Source organism: Medicago truncatula, chromosome 7 (assembly GCF_003473485.1).
Source record: "Medicago truncatula cultivar Jemalong A17 chromosome 7, MtrunA17r5.0-ANR, whole genome shotgun sequence".
Taxonomy (NCBI): Eukaryota; Viridiplantae; Streptophyta; class Magnoliopsida; order Fabales; family Fabaceae; genus Medicago; species Medicago truncatula.
The window spans coordinates 40,371,479-40,390,137 of NC_053048.1; the positions used below are offsets into that span (position 1 = coordinate 40,371,479).

An 18,659-nucleotide genomic window follows, 5' to 3' on the forward strand; every position below is an offset into this window, starting at 1 on the left:
TGGACCTAACTGATAGTAAGTATGCAAAGTCAGGGACCTAACAGTAGGTAGGTGTTTAATGGAAGAATGATTTTAAACAAAAGAGAGAATTAGATGACATTTAGGGATTTAAGATTCAATTTGGGGATATTGATTTTTGGTCCAAGGACCAAAGTGACCAATTTTTACTTTCACTTTAGTCCATTTGACACCTCATATGCCATGTTTTTTTTGTGGTGGCCGGGGTTTGAAACCCGAATTTTAAATATATAATGTATTGTCCATAACAACCGAGCTAAGCTCACGAGGACACCTCATATGCAATGTCTTCGTAAAACCTGTGTCACATCATCACTTAACATAATTATTTAATTATTTAACGTCAGGGTCTAAAATGATAACGGAAGTGCAGAATCAGAGACTTCTTTGTATTTAATCCTGAATCAGAGACCTTTGTAACATCGAAGTACATAGTTAGAGACTAAAGTAACCATATGCTCCATGAGTAATACTTACAAAAATATATCTAAATTTAATCATATTAAACTAAATGACCTTTGTTACTTATTGTTTGTTATCTAGTATCATAGTATTTGGGCTTATTTTGAGAGGTCCATTATACCACTGGTCCATGAAAATGGCTCTTTTAACAATATTTTTTTTCTTATTCGCAACACAAAATACTCATGCGTGAGTTAACTGACGCTAAAAATACTTTTGCGTAAGTTAACTCATGCTAGGCTATTTTGTTGGGAATGAGAAAAATTGTTCTGAGAAGAGCGGTACTCCTAGGCTTTATTTGGTAAAAGTAGCAGAAAATTGATAAGCTAGCTAGCTTATAACTGATGGCTTATGACTGATAGCTTACAACTGATGACTGATGATTGATAGCTTATAAGCGAATCGAAGTGTTTGGTAAAATGAACGGTTCAACTAGCTGATAAATGTAAAAAAACATAAAAGGATATTATTAATTCATAATAAAGTTTATATAAATTGATATGTAACTCTAAAATAAAAATTGATATTAAAGTATTCAAGAATTCTTAATTTAACATATTTTTTTTAAAAGTAATTTAAATTTATAAATTTAATATATCTTTTATATTATAAATCAAATTTTATCCAGTAAAATTTTATTTGATATTTATTTTAATTTGATTGTTTATACTTTACACAACAATTAAACATAACAATTGATAGTTATCATAATTCTTTCAAAAAAAATTGACAGTTATCGTAATGTTTTATTATTATTATATGTATTATTAATAACACAAAAAAAAAAAATATGTATTATTAACAATAATTGATAGTCTTAATAAAAAACAATAATTAATAGTTACCATGATTTTTTTTTTTTTTCTTCAGGGGACCTTCTTGTAATTTACTTTCCTGAATTATTAAATGCATTATCAATCAAGAAGGGATAAATAGACATAAAATCATTTTTTTTACAAAAGACTTAAAACAATTTTATACGGTTCAAAAACAAGGAAAAAAAAGTAAGGTATATTATCATTTAAAAAAACACACAGTGGATATATATGTGTGTGTGAAGAGAAGCATCATACCGCGTCCGGTGGGTTGAGATTTCTCCATTTGGTAAAATAAATGGAGTTTGCAATTTGGAGAGAGATAAACACAAAAAAATAGATGGAAGATACTACTACCAGGTGAGTTCCACCATCATTAATTATTTTATACTTTTTTAAAAAAAATTTGTATCTTTATCTTTCCAAATGGAAGAAATGGAGAGAAACATAAATGTAAAGGATCTTAACTCGCGTCCAGTAACATCTTTTTAAAATATAATAAATTATAAAGGGTAAACATGGGTTTTAATTAAAATAATAAGGGTAAAAATGGGACAAAAGATGATAAGCTATAAGCTATAAGCTTAAATGCTACTTGAAAATAAGATATAAGCTCATGAAATAAGTTATAAGCTCGTTGTAAGAAGACGGTTACCAAACATAGGTTTTTTTGTAAGTGATGAGTCAATAATTAGTGTTTTTAATATAATATTTGAGTCCGTTTTATTTATATTTGAATTTATTTTATTTAAGTTTATTTCCTTTTTAGAACTCTTTTACTTCAATCGCAGGTTATTATATTTCATAAACAAATATTCAAAAGATTTAGTCTTGGAGCAAAAGAAAGGAGAATTTGAGCTGATTCATGCCAAAAATATAAAAGATCTTACACAAAAATATCTGGTGCAAGGATTGATGTCAAAAATATGAATATCTCATACAAAAATATCATGTGCAAAGAATTTGAAGATCTTGTACAATAATACGACAAGAGGCGCGCCCCCTTTGGTCCCTTTGCTGCTTCTGTTTCAAAGACAAACTACCTATTAGTTTATTTCAGACCTAAAAGCACATGGTTTCTTTTGGAACATTCTAGTGATGTATTGCTTAGGGCTTAAGTCGATATAGACTATAAATAAAGTAGATAGCTATCATAACAATTCATCTTTTGTTCTCTGAAATAATAAGTGACAATTGTTTCTTTGAATAAAAGTTCATCTTTATTTTCTTTATTTTATTTTATGTTCTTCTTCTTCTTCTTCTTCTTTTCTATGTTTACAATGAACGTTAGTGAGTATACTCTTCTTGTCTTGGGATTGTTGGATAAGTCTAATGACATAATCCTAATCAAACCAAACCATAAACCCTAATTTTATATAAATCTACTTTCTAATCAAATTTCACCGTTTTTATAATGAATTAACAACAAACTCATAAAGCAAACGCGGAGGGTTAGTATTTGTTATTCATCATCTCAAATATCAATTCATAAAGTGAACGCGGAGCTTTGATATTGGAACAAGTGAAATTAGACAAGGGTTGCGAAACATGAGAATAGTCTAGCAAACATTGAGACATATAAAGTTCTGTTCTTCAAGGATTCTAATAGCAATCAACCATGAGAATAGGTGTGGTTGCTAGAGGAACACACTCACTGACTTCGAGAGAAGCTTTGATATGCTTAAGAGAAACTTGTCTTTAGAAAGTAGGTCGAATATAAAGTTAGGTTTAGGGTTTGTTTGTGAAGGGTTTGTTATTAAAATGAACCGATAATATCCCAAGGCGCTTTTATTTTATTTTTATTATTTTCTTTTAATTAAAAATCCAAACTTTAATCTCAAACTCTCATCGAATCATTATTTAAAGTTAATTGAATTCATAACTCCCTGTCGTAATGATACTCTTTTACTACTTCAGTAAACCGCGCACTTGTGGTTTTACTCATCAATAAGACGAGCTTATAAGTTATCCGCTACAAGCTAACGTTTTAGCCTTACTAAACAGAGCCCTAGTCCACTACTAACCATAGTTTTAAAATTCTGCTCAGTCATCAACTCTGTAAGGGTACTAAGTCACTGAGTTAATGGTCGAACCACTGAGTCATTGGTTGAACCGCATGACTGAATCAGATTAAACCAAATAACTCGGTTAGATGACTCGTTTTTAAGATTAAATTTTTATAAGTAATTAACCCGATTAAATCAGATTAAACCGATGACCCGACCACTTAAAACTAAAAAACTGACATATAATATTTATATTAATATGTGTATAAGTACATTTTTTTTAAGGAGCATAATTATGTTTTGATGTGTATATTTTTTTTAGGGGAGAAATGATTTTTTTTTTGTGGTGGCCGGTGTTCGAACTCCGGACCTTGCATATATTATGCATTGTCCGTAACAACTGAGCTAAGCTCATGAAGACATGGGAGATATGATATTTTTTTTTAAGGAAAATATGCTTATAGCATTTTATTAATAATAAGAGGTTCAATACAATCGGGTATATGAAAATAAACAACGGGACCAGCTAGTAACATGGCATCTCCTGCAAGAACATGAACAACCCTGTTTGCTTGTCGCCTAACAAACTCCACCCTAGAGTTGGTAAAGAAAGAACTGAACAGAGACCGACATGATGAGGTAATGCACCAAAATTCATAAGTGTCGTCTCGATTAGCATGGAATGCATCACAAGTAAGCTTAGAATCTGTTTCAAAATCGACATTGTCAAATTGCATATCACTCAACCATTGCAATGTGGAATGAAGACCTAACGCTTCACCAACGTCAACATAATAAAGGCATGGGTAACTAACAAACTTAGCCAAGACAAATGTACCTTCAGAATCCCGAACACAAATACCCAAACCAGTATGGTTAAGATGAGAGAAAAACGCATCATGAATATTACACTCATACCTGCCCGGCAAAAGGTGCTGCCAACTAGAAGGTGACACGGATGCCGAGTTTGATGAGATAAAACCGCAAGTGCACGGTTCTATCGAAGTAGTAAAAATAGAGTATCGTTCCGACAGGGAGTTATGAATTCAATTAACCTTAAATAATGATTAGATTGAAAGTTTAGAAGGTAGAAAGTTGTATTTTGTTTAATTAAAAGAAAATAACAATAATAAAATAAAAAGAGCCTTGGGATTATTGGTTCATCTAATTTACAAGTCCTTCACAAACCAACTATTAAACTTATAACCTTATGTTAGACCTAACTTTTAAAGACAGTTTCTCTTTTGTTCCTCTAGCAACCAAGCCTATTTCGCTGACTTGATTACTATTAGATTTTGGTTATAGGTTGCAACCAAGCCTATTTCGCTGACTTGATCACAATTAGAATCCTTGAAGTTCGAAACTATATGTCTCAAAGATTGTAAAGACTATTTCGCTGCCTTTACAATCTTTGTCTAAATTCACTTGTTCGAATATCAAAGCTCCACTTTCGTTTTATGAATTGATATTTGAGATGATGGATTAACAATTATCAAACCCTCCACTTTCGTTTCCACAGTTTGATAATGGTTAATTCATGTTAAAACAGTGAATTTAGATTAGAAATTAGGGTTACATAAGATTAAGGTTTAAAGCTTGGTTTGATTAGGATTATGTCATTTAGACTTATCCAACAATCCCAAGACAAGAGAAGTCTACTCACTAACGTTCATTGTAGACATAGAAGAGAAGAAGAAGAAGAAGAACATAAAATAAAGGTGAACTTTTATTCAAAGAAACAATTGTCACTTATTATTTCAGAGAACAAAAGATGAATATTTGTGATGGCTAGCTACTCTATTTATAGTTTACATTCGACTTAGAATCTAAGCAATTACATCACTAGAATGTTTCACAAGAAAACTAAAATAGAGTAGCTTAAAATCTAAGCAAAAACAGCAAAAGGACTAAAGTAGGGCCGCCTCTTAAATATATTTGTACAAGATCTTCAAATTCTTTGCACATGATATTTTGTATGAGATATTCATATTTCTGTCCTCAATCCTTGCACCAGATATTTTTGTATAAGATCTTTTATATTTTTGGCACGAATCAACTCCAATTCTCATTTCTTTTGCTCCAAGACTCAATCTTTAGAATATTTGTTCTTGAAATATAATAATATGCAATTGTAGTAAAAGAGTTCTAAAAATGAAATAAAACTTAAATAAAATAAACTTAAATCTAATTAAAACGAAACTAAATATTATACTAAAATAGATAATTATTGACTCATCAGAGGTGCCAACTGCGCCCAATTTCCCACTCCACCGGACGGTTGCGGTTGCTGTTGAGGAATAGGATCAACGACGGTGGGAGCATTAGCAACCTGCCAGTCAACGACCAAATGCTTAGCTCGCTTAACAACCGTGGCGCTTACCTCCGTAATATGATATTACTGTTATTGTGTAATAATATATTTAATAATGAAATACTTACTATGTCAAAAAAAAAAACATTAACTACTTAAATATATAATAAATTTCATTTGTAAACAAAAACAACTAATTTTTCTCCTTTTCCTTTTAATTTGTATGGTTCGATCCCCTAAACCCCAACTTTTTCAAATTCTAATTTTTTCTATAAAAATCTCTCAAAAAAAAAATTCTACAAAAATTAAAAGTAGAGCATTTATGGTTTATGATACTCCCTCCATCCAATATTAGATGACCTAGTTGACTCCGACACGCATACCAATGCATATGTTTTAACTTTTTTATATATTCAATTTTGTACTAAAAAATTATGAAAATTTAATATTTTAAAAATATTCATCGAGACGAATTCAACATCTTACATGATATTATTTATTTTTGTGAATTAGTAAAAAAATATGGTCAAATATATTAAGTCAATAATGTATATGGTCAAATAAATCATATATTGAGAGAGCATTAAACTGAATATTTCAAAACAAAAAAAAAACATTAAATTAAAAAAAGTCAGACCATTTACAGTATTAAACTGCTTTATGGAGCATTAATGGATCTAATTAATAAATAGTTATGATAAAAAACTATTAAACCGGATTAGCTTCGAAAACCGACCGGGTTGTCGGTCTAAACCGATTTTTAGCGAATCTTACCGGTTTCTACCAGTTTATTTATATATCCGATCTAATGTATGATTTGAACCGGCATAGACACCGAGTCCCGATCGGACCGGTTTGACCTACCGATCCGAAAACTATGCTACTAAACTACTAAACACCAACAACAAACCCTGATAGTGGCAACACTAACAGCAGCCGCTGCGTATTCATGTTCATTTCTCTTTCTTGTCCCAATTTTTAGCTTCTCATACATCTTCTATGAGATTTGTTTGATTTGTCTTTTCTCTTCCATCTTCTCGTTAAGATGCAAATGCAGCTTTCTCCAATTCTGTCTTTTCGTTTATTTTTATTGTATTTATTTAAGCAACAAGCATTTGAGAAATTTGTGGAAATTCCGTGCTATTATTTTGTTAAAGAAATAAATATATAATCTATTACAATTGCAACCCTATCCTTTAGGGTGTGTTTGGTTTAAAAGAGAAGTTGTGAAGAGAGAAATATGTAAGAGAGAATGAAAAGAGAGAAAAAGATGAGAAATAGAGTAGATTTGAGGTATTGTTTGGTAGAAGAGAGATATAAAAGAAATAGAGAAGAAATAAATGTTGATTATCTTTAGAAGTAGCAAAATACCCATAATTAATAAACCTTCAATCAAAATTAATTTATTAAATAATTTAATCCAATTTTTAATCTGTTGATGACAATGATGATGATTTTTTGCCAAATGATGAAGATTATTATTAAAAATTAATTATTTCATTAATTTGTAAATTCATCCAAATAAATTATAACTCATTTTTTTTTTGTTCTTATTGGAAATCATCCGTTTAATAAAAACAAAAAGGAAAAGAGTGAAGGAATAAATAAATAAATTTAAAAAACAGCTTAATTATCTACATCCTTGAGGCTTCTCCTCCATACACAGCATTCAGAGCCTTATTACTTCCAGCTCATGGTATGGAGGCAATCGGTTATGGTAGCTGCAAAGCCTTAATTATCTACATCCCTCTTCTGCTCCATATATGCAGCTTAATTTCATGTGTGCAAAAGAGTTTTTCTATTTTGCTTCAGCTTGTCTCCTGTAACTTCCCTTTGTTTTATCCTTCATATTGGATAATCATTGTTGCAATTTCAGAAAAATAAATCATAAATGAAATATGAATACATGGGTAAAAATGGAACACCAAAATTAAGATACCTCTCTCTCCCGTTTCAGGCATACTAATATTTTCTTTCGTGATTTCATCGTCTTAGTGCGACATTGTTTTGTTTGTCGTCGTTGTGCAACATTTTTTTTGCTTTTCTATTTGTGTTTGTTACATTACATTCAATCTTTTGTGATTTCGTCTTCTTAGTGCGACATTGTTTTGTTTGTCGTCGTGCAATGTTTTTTCACTTTCATCTTGTTAGTGTGTTTGTTAGATTTAACTTGTATCAAATTCGATGTAGTGAAAATTCAATCAATGACTTATGTGTCTCAACATTATATATCCAAATACATAAATATTTGAAACATTTGAATATAGTCGTACCGTAAACTTATGTACTTTGAATTTTTATACAACTAACATAGATGATGCGAGTTTATCCAAATTCATTATCTTTTTCTAATAAATTTGTATTGTATTCGAACCCCATTATCTCCACTTTGTGAGGAGTTTATAATGACTTTGCTATCTCGTTTATTTATCCAAAAAAATTGTATTATATTTCAACTTAAATAACATAACAGAACCTTTTCTCTCTCCCGTTACCCATTCTCCCTTCTCTCCAAAGTGTTTTGTGCTCATTTCCATTCCCCATTGCATTTTTTTTTTCCATTTTTGTCACCATCATTCCTTTAATTCTCATCAAATGTTCTACATTTAGTGTTAAGTTCATGGTTGAGTGAGAAGTGGAAATACTAAGTCATGGAGGGTTTGATTTTTGGTGTTCCTTGAGATTCGGTGGAAATCGCTCCGGTGCCCGTTCCGGAAGGCATTGCTAGGAACGGACTTGAAGCTTCATAGTTGTGAGTAGCTAAATTACCTTGTGGCATGTTTTTATAAGTTAAAATGTTGTTTTATGGGAGAAACAAGTAATATTTTTAAAAGAGAATCTCATTTTCTTTTGAAAAATAAAAATAATAATAATAATAATAAGATTTCACTGTGGTGTTTATTCAATTACAAGGACGTGATTTTGATGATTACAAATTTGATGATAATTGGTGATAATGTGGATAACTTGTCATATGGTAACACTGTTGTGAGGGTTCCAATCCTATGAATTAATTTTGGTGATATAGATTATTTTATTAAACTTTGATTAATGTTCCAAATGAGAATATTATATCCGTTTGCTACAACGAAGAGACAATGTAGTCTATGAGGTACGGCTCATGGTAACAAATGAAACCTTAAGTCAAGAAACGTGAACTACTTGCTTTAAATGAAAATCTCAAAGCTTACAAAGAATTTAACTTTAAACCATAACTAATTTATAAAGTTAGCTTATTTTGTATAATTTTTCTCATACTCTATTTTTGTGTTCGTGCGAATTATTGTTTCTCTTTCCTGTCTACTTGGTATTTTACGCTCTCACCGAGTCTATGTGACTCACCTCCCTACTTTCATTTTCTTTCACACATTCACATTTTCTTTCTTTTCACATTAAAAACATAACACAACCTTTTCTCTCTTTTCTCTCTCCCGTAACCCATTCTCCCTTCTCTCCGAAATACCTACTCGAATGAATGACCCATTTGACATGTAATACTCCCTCCATCCCAAATTGTATGTCGTTTTGGAAAAAAAATTTGTCTCAAATTATATGTCGCTTTATAATACCAATGAAATATTTATGTTACTTTTTCTATTATATCCTTAACTATTAATTACTCTCTCTTCTTTCAATTATTTCATTTATCTTTTCCATACCATTTATTAGGGATAATTTTGTAAAACAACTCATAATTTCTCTTCCCCACGCAATATTAATTACATTTCTTAATACGTGTGAAATGGCCAAAACGTCTTACAATTTGGGACGGAGGGAGTACTACCCATTAAGACGTGGGTTGGGTTTTTATTTAAAAAAAATCCCCATTTTTTTTTTATCAGTACTACCACTACTGGAGATCGATCGATTGAGGGAGGGAGTTAGGGTTTTGGGAGTCTCCCATTTCTGTTTCATCTTCAATCTGACGAAATCTCCGTAAGTTCTATATCTCTATCTGTTCAGAATCAGATTAATTTGCATCCTTTTTTCGTTCACTCACTAACATACCTAATTGAGTGTTGTAGCTTCAACTTATTCGTTAATGCGTTCTTATAAACTAGATTATTTCAACTTAATCTAGGGATTTTAGTAAAAAATCTAATGATATACGATTCACTTAATTTCACTCACGGAAAAACTCCTAGAACTGTGTTTGCTGGTATATGCTTGTAGTTTTGTTCATTAAAAGCTTTTGTTCGTTTATTGCTAGAATATAGTTTTGTTTATAGTCTCTAGCTAGTTGCTGCCAGCACCGAGTTCAGTAATTTTGTTGGCTAAATTGCTAGTTGAACTTGTATTTGATATGAACCCCACTGATGTTTATATCTCGATTTATGTTCTCAATTTAATCATTACCTGTACTTCTAAATTGAAAACTTTCTTACTTGCATGGTAGTCAAAATCTATTGTTAGCACTTTAAATCTTACGATTTTACGATGTTGCTCTCTATCACTGTGTTCCGTGCCGATTGGAATCCTAAATTGCTAGCAAACGGTGGATTCTACGTGTTCTGCTATTTCTGGGTTTTCCTGCTAGCACTTAAAGTTTTGTTGTTTTTATAAAATTCTGGGTGGTTTTCTCATGTATTCACTGGTTTTAGTTGTTATTAGGTGTGATTTTTTTTTTTTTTTTTTTCGATTTGCTTTGATTTAAGCTGTTATATAAATTTCTAAATTTGGTAGGTTCTTACGATCCATGTTGCGATGCTATGATTTACGATCTTGTGACCCTTCCCTGATCGTACCTAGGATCCCGATTTCTGACTACGTTGCTTACTTGAGCTTTATGTTTGTGTGTGTGTATGTGTAGAGATAGAGAGGGAGAGAGGGGGAGAGAGAGGGTTAGGATCTGATGATATTTACATATGTAAAATTAAGTAACGTGATGGAGTATCAAATAGTTTGAGTTGTATGAAATTTGTAGCCTAGATCTTTGAAATTTTGTTAAATTTGCTTTGTATAGAAAATTGTTGAAGGTGTAAGTATGCTATCTTTGACACCCGGTGTCGACTGATTCTAGCTAGACACACACACACATGTTAAGCAGAGGAGATTCAAAAAGCAGTGAGTCCCACAAATTTGTAGTCTCTCTTTCTCTGCATTCCAAACAAGAGAGAGTTACCATCTCTTCTCTATCTCTCTCTTGGTTCGAGAATTAAGAGGAAGGGGAGGGGAGGGAAGGGAAAGGAAAGGGAGGGACTTTAACGGATGGGAGAGGAGATATTTTAATTAAAAATGTGTTTGGTTCGCAAAGGGAGAGGAGAGATTTTAATATTATTTTACTGTTTTACTCTTAAACTTAATTAAATAAGGATAATAAAGTAAAGAAACAATAACGATGTAATCGATAACAACACGATGTAGACGATAAAATAATTGAATAGTAATGGAGTTGTTACAAGTGGTAATAAAAATTGTTAATAATATTGAATAAAAGTTGTTATAAGGATAATATAACCTAATAACAATAATAATAAAAGTTGTTTAAAGGATAATATAACATAATAATAATAAAAAATGTTGTTATAAGGATAATTATAAGATTTTAAATTAATCTAAGGATAATTTTGGCACTGCAATAAAATTTGCTTCCGTCCTCTCCCCTCTTTGCCCCTCCTAAAAATTGATCCAAACACTTCAAATTAAAAATCTCCCCTCCCCTCCAAAACTCTCGAATCAAACAGAATTAAAATATTGTTTTAGCAATATTACCTTAACGTGTATTTAACAACAACTTTTTAGTTATATATTTGCTAAAACACTCCCCACGTAAAAACTATATATATATATATATATATATATATATATATATATATTAATATTAGGTATTTGCTGTAGATTTGATTTCGTTAGTCATCACGGCTCTGCCTTTTATCTTCTGCGTTTCATCCTCTCAGTCCCTGGCCGCAATTCCATCTTCGGCAGTCCTACGCGTTTTCTAGAGTTTCTGTGCAATTTCTCCGGTGGTAATTTTGTTTTCCTTTTATTTTTCATTCTAATCACTTTTTGATTTGGATTTGATGCTCCGATTTTTGTCTACGAGTTTTCTTTCTTTGGTTCACTGTCTGCAAAGTTATACCTTGTTTTCTCAGTATTGATTTTTGTAGTTTTTATACAAATAGTATATCAGAATATTAGTTTTTCCGCTAGGTTATATTACGCAATTGAACACTTAAACCAAAATTCTGCATTCACATAGTCACACCAAGTCGGTACATTGGTCTGAAGATTTTAATTAGATTTTGATATATTTTTTAACTGAAATTCCGACCCTGAAAATTGTGGCGATCTGGATTCAATGTTTACTGGCGTGGTGTCTATGTGACTGCGGGATTATGGGTTGGCTCCTATTCATTGCTACTGTGTGATATAAAATTTAGGAACTCTAACTATATGATTAATTAAAATATGATTGCTAAAATTATTACTATTAGTATTTTTTTTCCTCATAAATTTTTACTATTTGGACTCGAGTATGTTTTATGTAGGACTCAAAATCTTGGATTTGAAAATGAATTGAAAATTTTCATAATTCTATTATGGTTACAGGTTGAGGAGTTGAATACAATGGTAAAAGAGCATGAAAAAAATCCGTCTGTATTGCAAAACAATGAATTCATTGCATCTACTTCACAAGGTCTACTGTGTGAACACAAAGATAGCAAAGTGAACTATTTTGATCTTGGACTGTGTGAATCATGCTACAAGGATGAAGCGGGAATTTTCTCTGATATCGATGACGAAGAGGTGACTAACAAGTATAATGTTTTATGTGTTAGTGGTTTATCAAAATATGCTTATGCTTTTAGAGATGCAAATGACTGTTACATTGTTTTTGGCTAACCTATTTTCAGATTTTGAACATCGTCTTTTTGGTAGATGTGCAAATAGAAGCTAATTATTTTTCGTTCATTACAAGTCTTTTTTTTTTTTTTTTTAATATTTTGATTCTGATTTTTTGGTTTGGTGGGGTAGTGTTTTTTTAGTATGTAATATGTTGTCAATAAGTCCTGAATCAGATTTTAAATTCTAGTCCATGCAAAGCATATAATATTCAAAGTAGTCTATGTGGAATGGATAACTTGCAGGGGGACTACTTGAATAACTTATAATGGATAACTTGCATTTCACTATGAGGCTGTACAAAACTGTATATAAAGAGAGAATCTCTTTGAGAAAGAAAAAAATAGGAAAGTATAACCAATGATAATAAATAGTGAGAATGATCATCATTATGACTACAATCAAATTGTGTTCTTTATCTAGTTCTATCTCCCATTTCTCATGGGCCATGAGTCATGGCCATCATATTTTTCTTCCCTTTCTTGCTATCTGGTGCTTAAAATTTAGGGATTGAGATTTGAATCCAACATCCAACAAAAATGAACTTCATCCTCAATTATGCCAAAGTGGTTTGGTTGATTATTACAAATGGTTGTTTTTTCTAGAAGTTAATATAAATTTGATTCAAGATTTTGGGATTCTATTGTTCTTGAAGCTTAATGCTTCTCATGTCCAAATTTACTTTTGTTTGTTGCTAGACATTTGAAATTTTTTCATTTTGATGTTGCTTTGAATTACACAAAAGAATGCATATTTGTGTCTGCGCTATTGTATTACCGTCATGCATAACACACTAACTATTCTTGATGTTAAAATGCTACTTAGGTTGATGGGTACCTTTGCAACGAGAAAGAGATGCAATGCAAGAATATAATATGGGAAAATAGGCGCCAAGAGGATGAGGTACATACACTTTTATGTTATATTTACTGTCGTAGTAGTGTTGGATAAAGTAGTCTGTTAGTTATTCCACATTCTATCATGATTGTTTAAAAACATGAACTGGGTGCTTTTAGCGCTTTTAGCATACTTATGTTTTCCACTGGTTTGCTATTTATTATTAGTATTGCTATTTCATTATTAGTATTTTGTTGGAGTTGATGTGCACTTGATCTCACTCAACTTTATATTTCTTTCAGGAGCAAGCAGCTGATGAAGCAGCTGCAGCAGCTGATGAAGCAGTTGCAGCAGCTAAGAAGGAATTTTATGAAGCTATTTTGAATAAATGTACTATGGAGGATATGCTAGAAGCAAAAGAACATTATGAATCTGCTGTTGCAACTTTGGCAAAATTCAGAACGGTAGGTACTTTTTGACTCAACTTTTAGTGAGATCGTCACAAATCTATTATTAGAATTGTAGTTCTGAAACTGATTGCCTAAATTGTGTTAAAAATGTAATTACTCATTGACTCTAATCTATGTTTTCTAAGGACACCATTAAATTAGAATATGATTTTTCAAATTACAAAACTATTGTCTATTTTACTAGATTTTGACCTATCGATAAACAATTTAATGGTATACGTGAAGAATGTGATAGTTCTCAAAAAATCATATCATGTAGGATATTGTACTGTCTCTGGTATCAATTGATCCTGTCCCATGATATAAGTTTATGACCAGAGCTATAGCATTGCTTACACTTTAATCATGTGGGGGTTAGACTATATCCAATATCAGGACATTATGTTAGAGTATTTAGTTTACCTCATACGGTTATTTATTTATTTTCTTAATCATAGAACATCTTAGATTATCTCTCAAGATTATTATCATGTTTCTTAGTTATTATCGTGATTTATTTCCCAATTTCTCCATTTAATGGGATTTAGTGTCTTTTATTAGTAAAAAAAGGGTTTGGTGCATAGTCTTTTGTATCAAATCATTATCAATCACATTATACCATAATCATATTCAAAGCTTGTTCTTTCTCTTCTCCTTTTATCTAAAAGACTAAAACCCATAACTTCAATGTGGTAGTATCCTCTGTGACCTGGCTTGTCACTATTCCACTAACAAGTTTCCTAAGTTATGAAACTTCACCAAATTATACTAATCAACCATACACAAGTTCGAAAATCTGTTTTCTAGAAACTATTCCTTTCCGCTGTATTCTCTACGATTTACGACCATCCTCCATCAGTTCTGTTTGTTGTATCCGTCGTTTTCGCTGCTTCCAAAGTTTCCTCTCAGCTACCTTGTGCCACCCCTGGAAAATTTACCAATGAAACCACCACCGTTGTTTTCTTATTTTGTTTCAGAATCTGTTGATGGTGACACTAATTTCAGAAACCAAATAGCTCATTTCGTTCCATGCTGCAACTCCAATGTCCTCTTCCAAGGCTAATTGGAAGTTATTAGAATTTATGCTATGTATTCAGGGTGAATCTTTGAATTCTGTTTTCTGTATTTCTTTTGTATTGATTTTCTGCATCTGAGTGTGCGTCAATCTATTTATTGATTGTTCTAGGTGACTGATCTAACTGACATCTGTTAGTTAGTTATAGGCAGTTTGACAGCTGTCATGGGTTAGTTACAAGTATTATTTTAGATAAGTTTGAGGTTACATCCATATGTGTTTTTGACTTATGTACCAATAGTTGTACTGGTAAGCTCAATGAGCAATATAAGATTAGTGTTGGTTATTTTTTATTTATTTATCTGCATAAGATCTTCTGAAATTGTTTATATATTGCTAAATACTAATAGTATTTTTTACCTGTATCTTTTGTAGAGGCTCGGTAACAAAGTCAACTTCGATCGCCTTGAAAAATTATCTGAAGACGAAGATCGCCTTGAAAAATTATTTGAAGACGAACCAGTAATCCTCTCTTGAACTCTTTTCCTTTTTGTCAACGAGACAAATATTTATTTGAACGGAAACATCAAACTCGTTCCATCTATTATGTCATTGCATGTTGGCAACATTTGAAAATTGATTCTTCAAAACTCGTCTATCTAAATTTCTATTTCATTTCACGTGTTTAAAAAAATTCCAACGATAAGCCGATAAATTGAAGCCGGTTGTTACTTTACATGATCATGTCTAGCTTAATAATCTTGTTTTACCTATTTCTTCGGTTGTTTTAATATGTTTGACAAAATAATGATTTTCTTTCCTCAATTTTTTTTAGTTGGCTGATGAGGAACATTACTGATGAGGAACCGAAGATTGATGAAGTCGTTGAATGTTCAACCGTCGTCTTATTTAAGCTTGCATAATTGGGTGGATTTTTTTTTTTTGTTGGTAAATAGAGATATTTTTCATTAACCAAAACAGATATTACAAACTACATGGAATCAGAAAACACTAAAACCAAGAAACAAGAGCTAAGCTCAAACAAACAAAAAGAACCATTAGCCTCGCACCCGAATCATCAGAGTTTGCACCTTCTTGAATTGCAATCCTCTAACATAAGCATCCATTTTGATTTGGTTAAGGAGTTGTTGAACAGATCGGTAACAATTCTGAAATTTTCTATCATTCCTCTCCTTCCAGATCATATACCGGGTCACACTCAACACCATTCTATGAGTTTGATACATACCATTGTTACTGTTACAATGAGACTGAATATATTGCAAAATAGAATGCCAATTGCTAGTATTAACCGTCATATTCATCCATCTCATAACACCTTTCCAAACAGCATCAGCATAATCACAAGAAAAAAAGAGGTGAGAATGAGTTTCATTCTCCTTTGTACACAAAATGCAAACTTGGTCACATTGGATACCTACTTTACGCATCCTATCATAAGTTGGCAATCTAGCATGAATAATCAACCAAGTAACAAACATTCATTTTGGAGGGGCTGGATTATTACATATCATTTTCCTCCAACCAACCTTTGCAAAGTCACCTCTTAAAGCATTATACATTCTCTTAATAGAGAAATTAGCTTGTTGAAAAATACTGCCATCAACACTTGAAATAGTCTTTGCTGCACCAAAGATTTTTTTTATTACCCATGAAGCTTGTGCAGGCACATCCATGAGTAGCACATTCCTCCCCTTAGTGTAATATTCATGAAACTGGGTGGACTTTTGCTCACCATTTTTTTTTGTTGTTGAAGGATTTACTCACCATTTTTAATCATCTATCACATGTTTCCTAAATTGTTAATATTATTTGACATTAAAATGTTTATACCGTATAGATTACCTTTTGAATTTTTATATCAATTTGAAATTAGTTGATGTCATTGATAGTTGATACACGATGATTAACATCGTTTAATAATAGTGCTTAAGAGGTTTATCTTAAAGATTTTTTTTTGAAGGATATCTTAACGTATTTTAATAGAGTAATGCTTAATAGTACGGAAAAATTGAAGACAGATATTAACGAATGTTAATAGATTGCTTTTAACCACACCATCCATGTATTCCATTAAGCAGCACTGTTGTTAAAAATTAATATTAACCAACCACCTCCATGTACTGTGGAAAGTGGGACTCTTATAATAATTGTAATATTAGTTAAGAAAGTTATTTTCGTCAAATTTCGTACTCAATCTTCCGTATTAAATAACAGCGCTGATTTTAATAACATATAGAATGATTTCAGATTTATTTAAAAATTTACGGATAAATTCTACATGGCACAAACTTTCAACCCAATGATTAATTTTCAAAATATATACTTAGTAAAAATTATTGATTTGTTTAACACTAATTATATGTTAAGTTGGTTTGACAAAAACATTGTCGTTTACTATGTAGCATAAATATATACCGTATATAAAGAAAAGGATTAATTATGTTTTAGGTCCCTATAAATAGGCGCGTTTTTAACATTAGTTCCTACTTAAATTTTATTAAATTTTTGATCCCCAACTTTTTTTTTCCGTTAGCAAAATATGTCCTCGCTGTTAATTGTTGCTGATTGAGCAAACGGTGAAACACACGTGGATGCCACATCTGACATTTTTTTGTTGTGTTAAATATGTTTTTAGTCCCTATAAAATTGAGGCATTTTAAGTTTAGTCCTTACTTAATTTTAATAGTTGTTTTAGTCCTTACAAAAATACCATGCACTCAATATTAGTCTCTGTTCAATTTAAATTTGTTTAATTTATGCTTAAACTCTTAAGTTTTTTAACAATTTTTGTAGACGTGTTAAGAACATTACTAAAAATTCATATGTCCAAATTATCCGCAAAAAATTATCGCAAAATTTGATTTATATGTCCAAATTTTATTACTTTTATCGTTTTCAAAAATTCATATTTAATTCGTTTCATGTTAAAAAATTCTAAATTTTAGTAATTGAACCTTTCATAGTGTTCTAAACTTGTATAAAAAAAATCTCTAAAATTTAAGAGTTTAAGGATAATTAAACAAACTTTGTTTTAGCAAGGACTAAAATTAGAAGTAAATTTTGTTTGTAGGGACTAAAAAACCTACTAAAACTAGTTATGATAGTATTTTCATCATGAAGAGATATTTTTGACTAGTAATTATTCCAAAAAAACTATCAATTCGGCAACAAAACCACTCATGCCCGATAATGCAAAAGAAGTCATCGATAAGATAGTGAAAATCGTGAATATTTTTTGCATTGAGATAGCCATTCCGCCCATTTCGTCAAGATAAAGAAGACGTAATTTATCATAACTGGTTTCTGCCAAGAAAAAAAGGGTAGCGTCAATAAATCCATGAGATATTATTTGTAAAACGGCCGCGTTGAGCCCAATATCACTTATAGAACCAATTCCTAGAATTATGAAACTCATGTGAGATACTGAAGAATAAGCTATTATTTTTTAAAAAATTACATTGACCAAAAGATGTTGAATCGGCATAAATTATTTGAATAGAACCTAATATCATTAACCAGGGGCAAAATATTGAATGAGCGTGGGAAAATAATTCCATATTAATTCGAACCAACCCATATGCTCCCATTTCATGCAAAACTAGTGGTAGTATACAAGAGTTTAATCATAAATTGAACAAATTTGAATTGAGCAGGGACTAATACTGAGTACATAGTATTTTGTAAGGACTAAAACAACGATTAAAATTAAGTAAGGACTAAACTTAAAATGCCTCAATTTTATAGGGACTAAAAACATATTTAACAAAAAAAAAAAGTCAGATGTGGCATCCATGTGTGCTTCACCGTTTGCTCAATCAACAACAATTAACAGCGAGAACCTATTTTGCTAACGGAAAAAAACGTTGGGGACCAAAAATT

General features: G+C 31.2%; 1 protein-coding gene across 3 annotated transcripts; it reads left to right on the forward strand.

Moving 5' to 3' along the window:
- The first annotated feature begins 9,409 nt into the window (after window positions 1-9,409).
- LOC11438449 (uncharacterized) lies at window positions 9,410-16,662 on the forward strand. 3 transcript variants are annotated; one of them, XR_005643170.1, is made up of 7 exons: window positions 11,423-11,578; window positions 12,162-12,359; window positions 13,281-13,358; window positions 13,595-13,756; window positions 15,192-15,278; window positions 15,592-15,678; window positions 16,492-16,662. XR_005643170.1 is itself a non-coding variant. In XM_003624659.4 (6 exons), exons 2-6 carry the CDS (start codon window positions 12,180-12,182, stop codon window positions 15,613-15,615), a joined length of 531 nt encoding a protein of 176 aa, XP_003624707.2. In that variant the 5' UTR covers window positions 9,410-9,548; window positions 12,162-12,179; the 3' UTR covers window positions 15,616-15,941. The 3 variants fall into 3 exon arrangements, 2 of the variants coding, with proteins under 2 accessions (XP_003624707.2, XP_024625245.1); XM_003624659.4 differs by lacking the exons at window positions 11,423-11,578; window positions 16,492-16,662 and adding an exon at window positions 9,410-9,548 and having other exon boundaries at window positions 15,592-15,941; XM_024769477.2 differs by lacking the exon at window positions 16,492-16,662 and having other exon boundaries at window positions 15,592-15,941.
- The last annotated feature ends 1,997 nt before the right edge of the window (window positions 16,663-18,659 follow it).

Excerpts from the sequence above, each read along its gene's own strand:
- LOC11438449 (XM_003624659.4), top strand. The coding sequence starts at position 12,180 with ATGGTAAAAGAGCATGAAAAAAATCCGTCTGTATTGCAAAACAATGAA. Across the intron at positions 13,359-13,594 it reads ATAGGCGCCAAGAGGATGAG|GAGCAAGCAGCTGATGAAGC; the intron begins GTACATACACTT and ends TATTTCTTTCAG. Across the intron at positions 13,757-15,191 it reads CTTTGGCAAAATTCAGAACG|AGGCTCGGTAACAAAGTCAA; the intron begins GTAGGTACTTTT and ends TATCTTTTGTAG.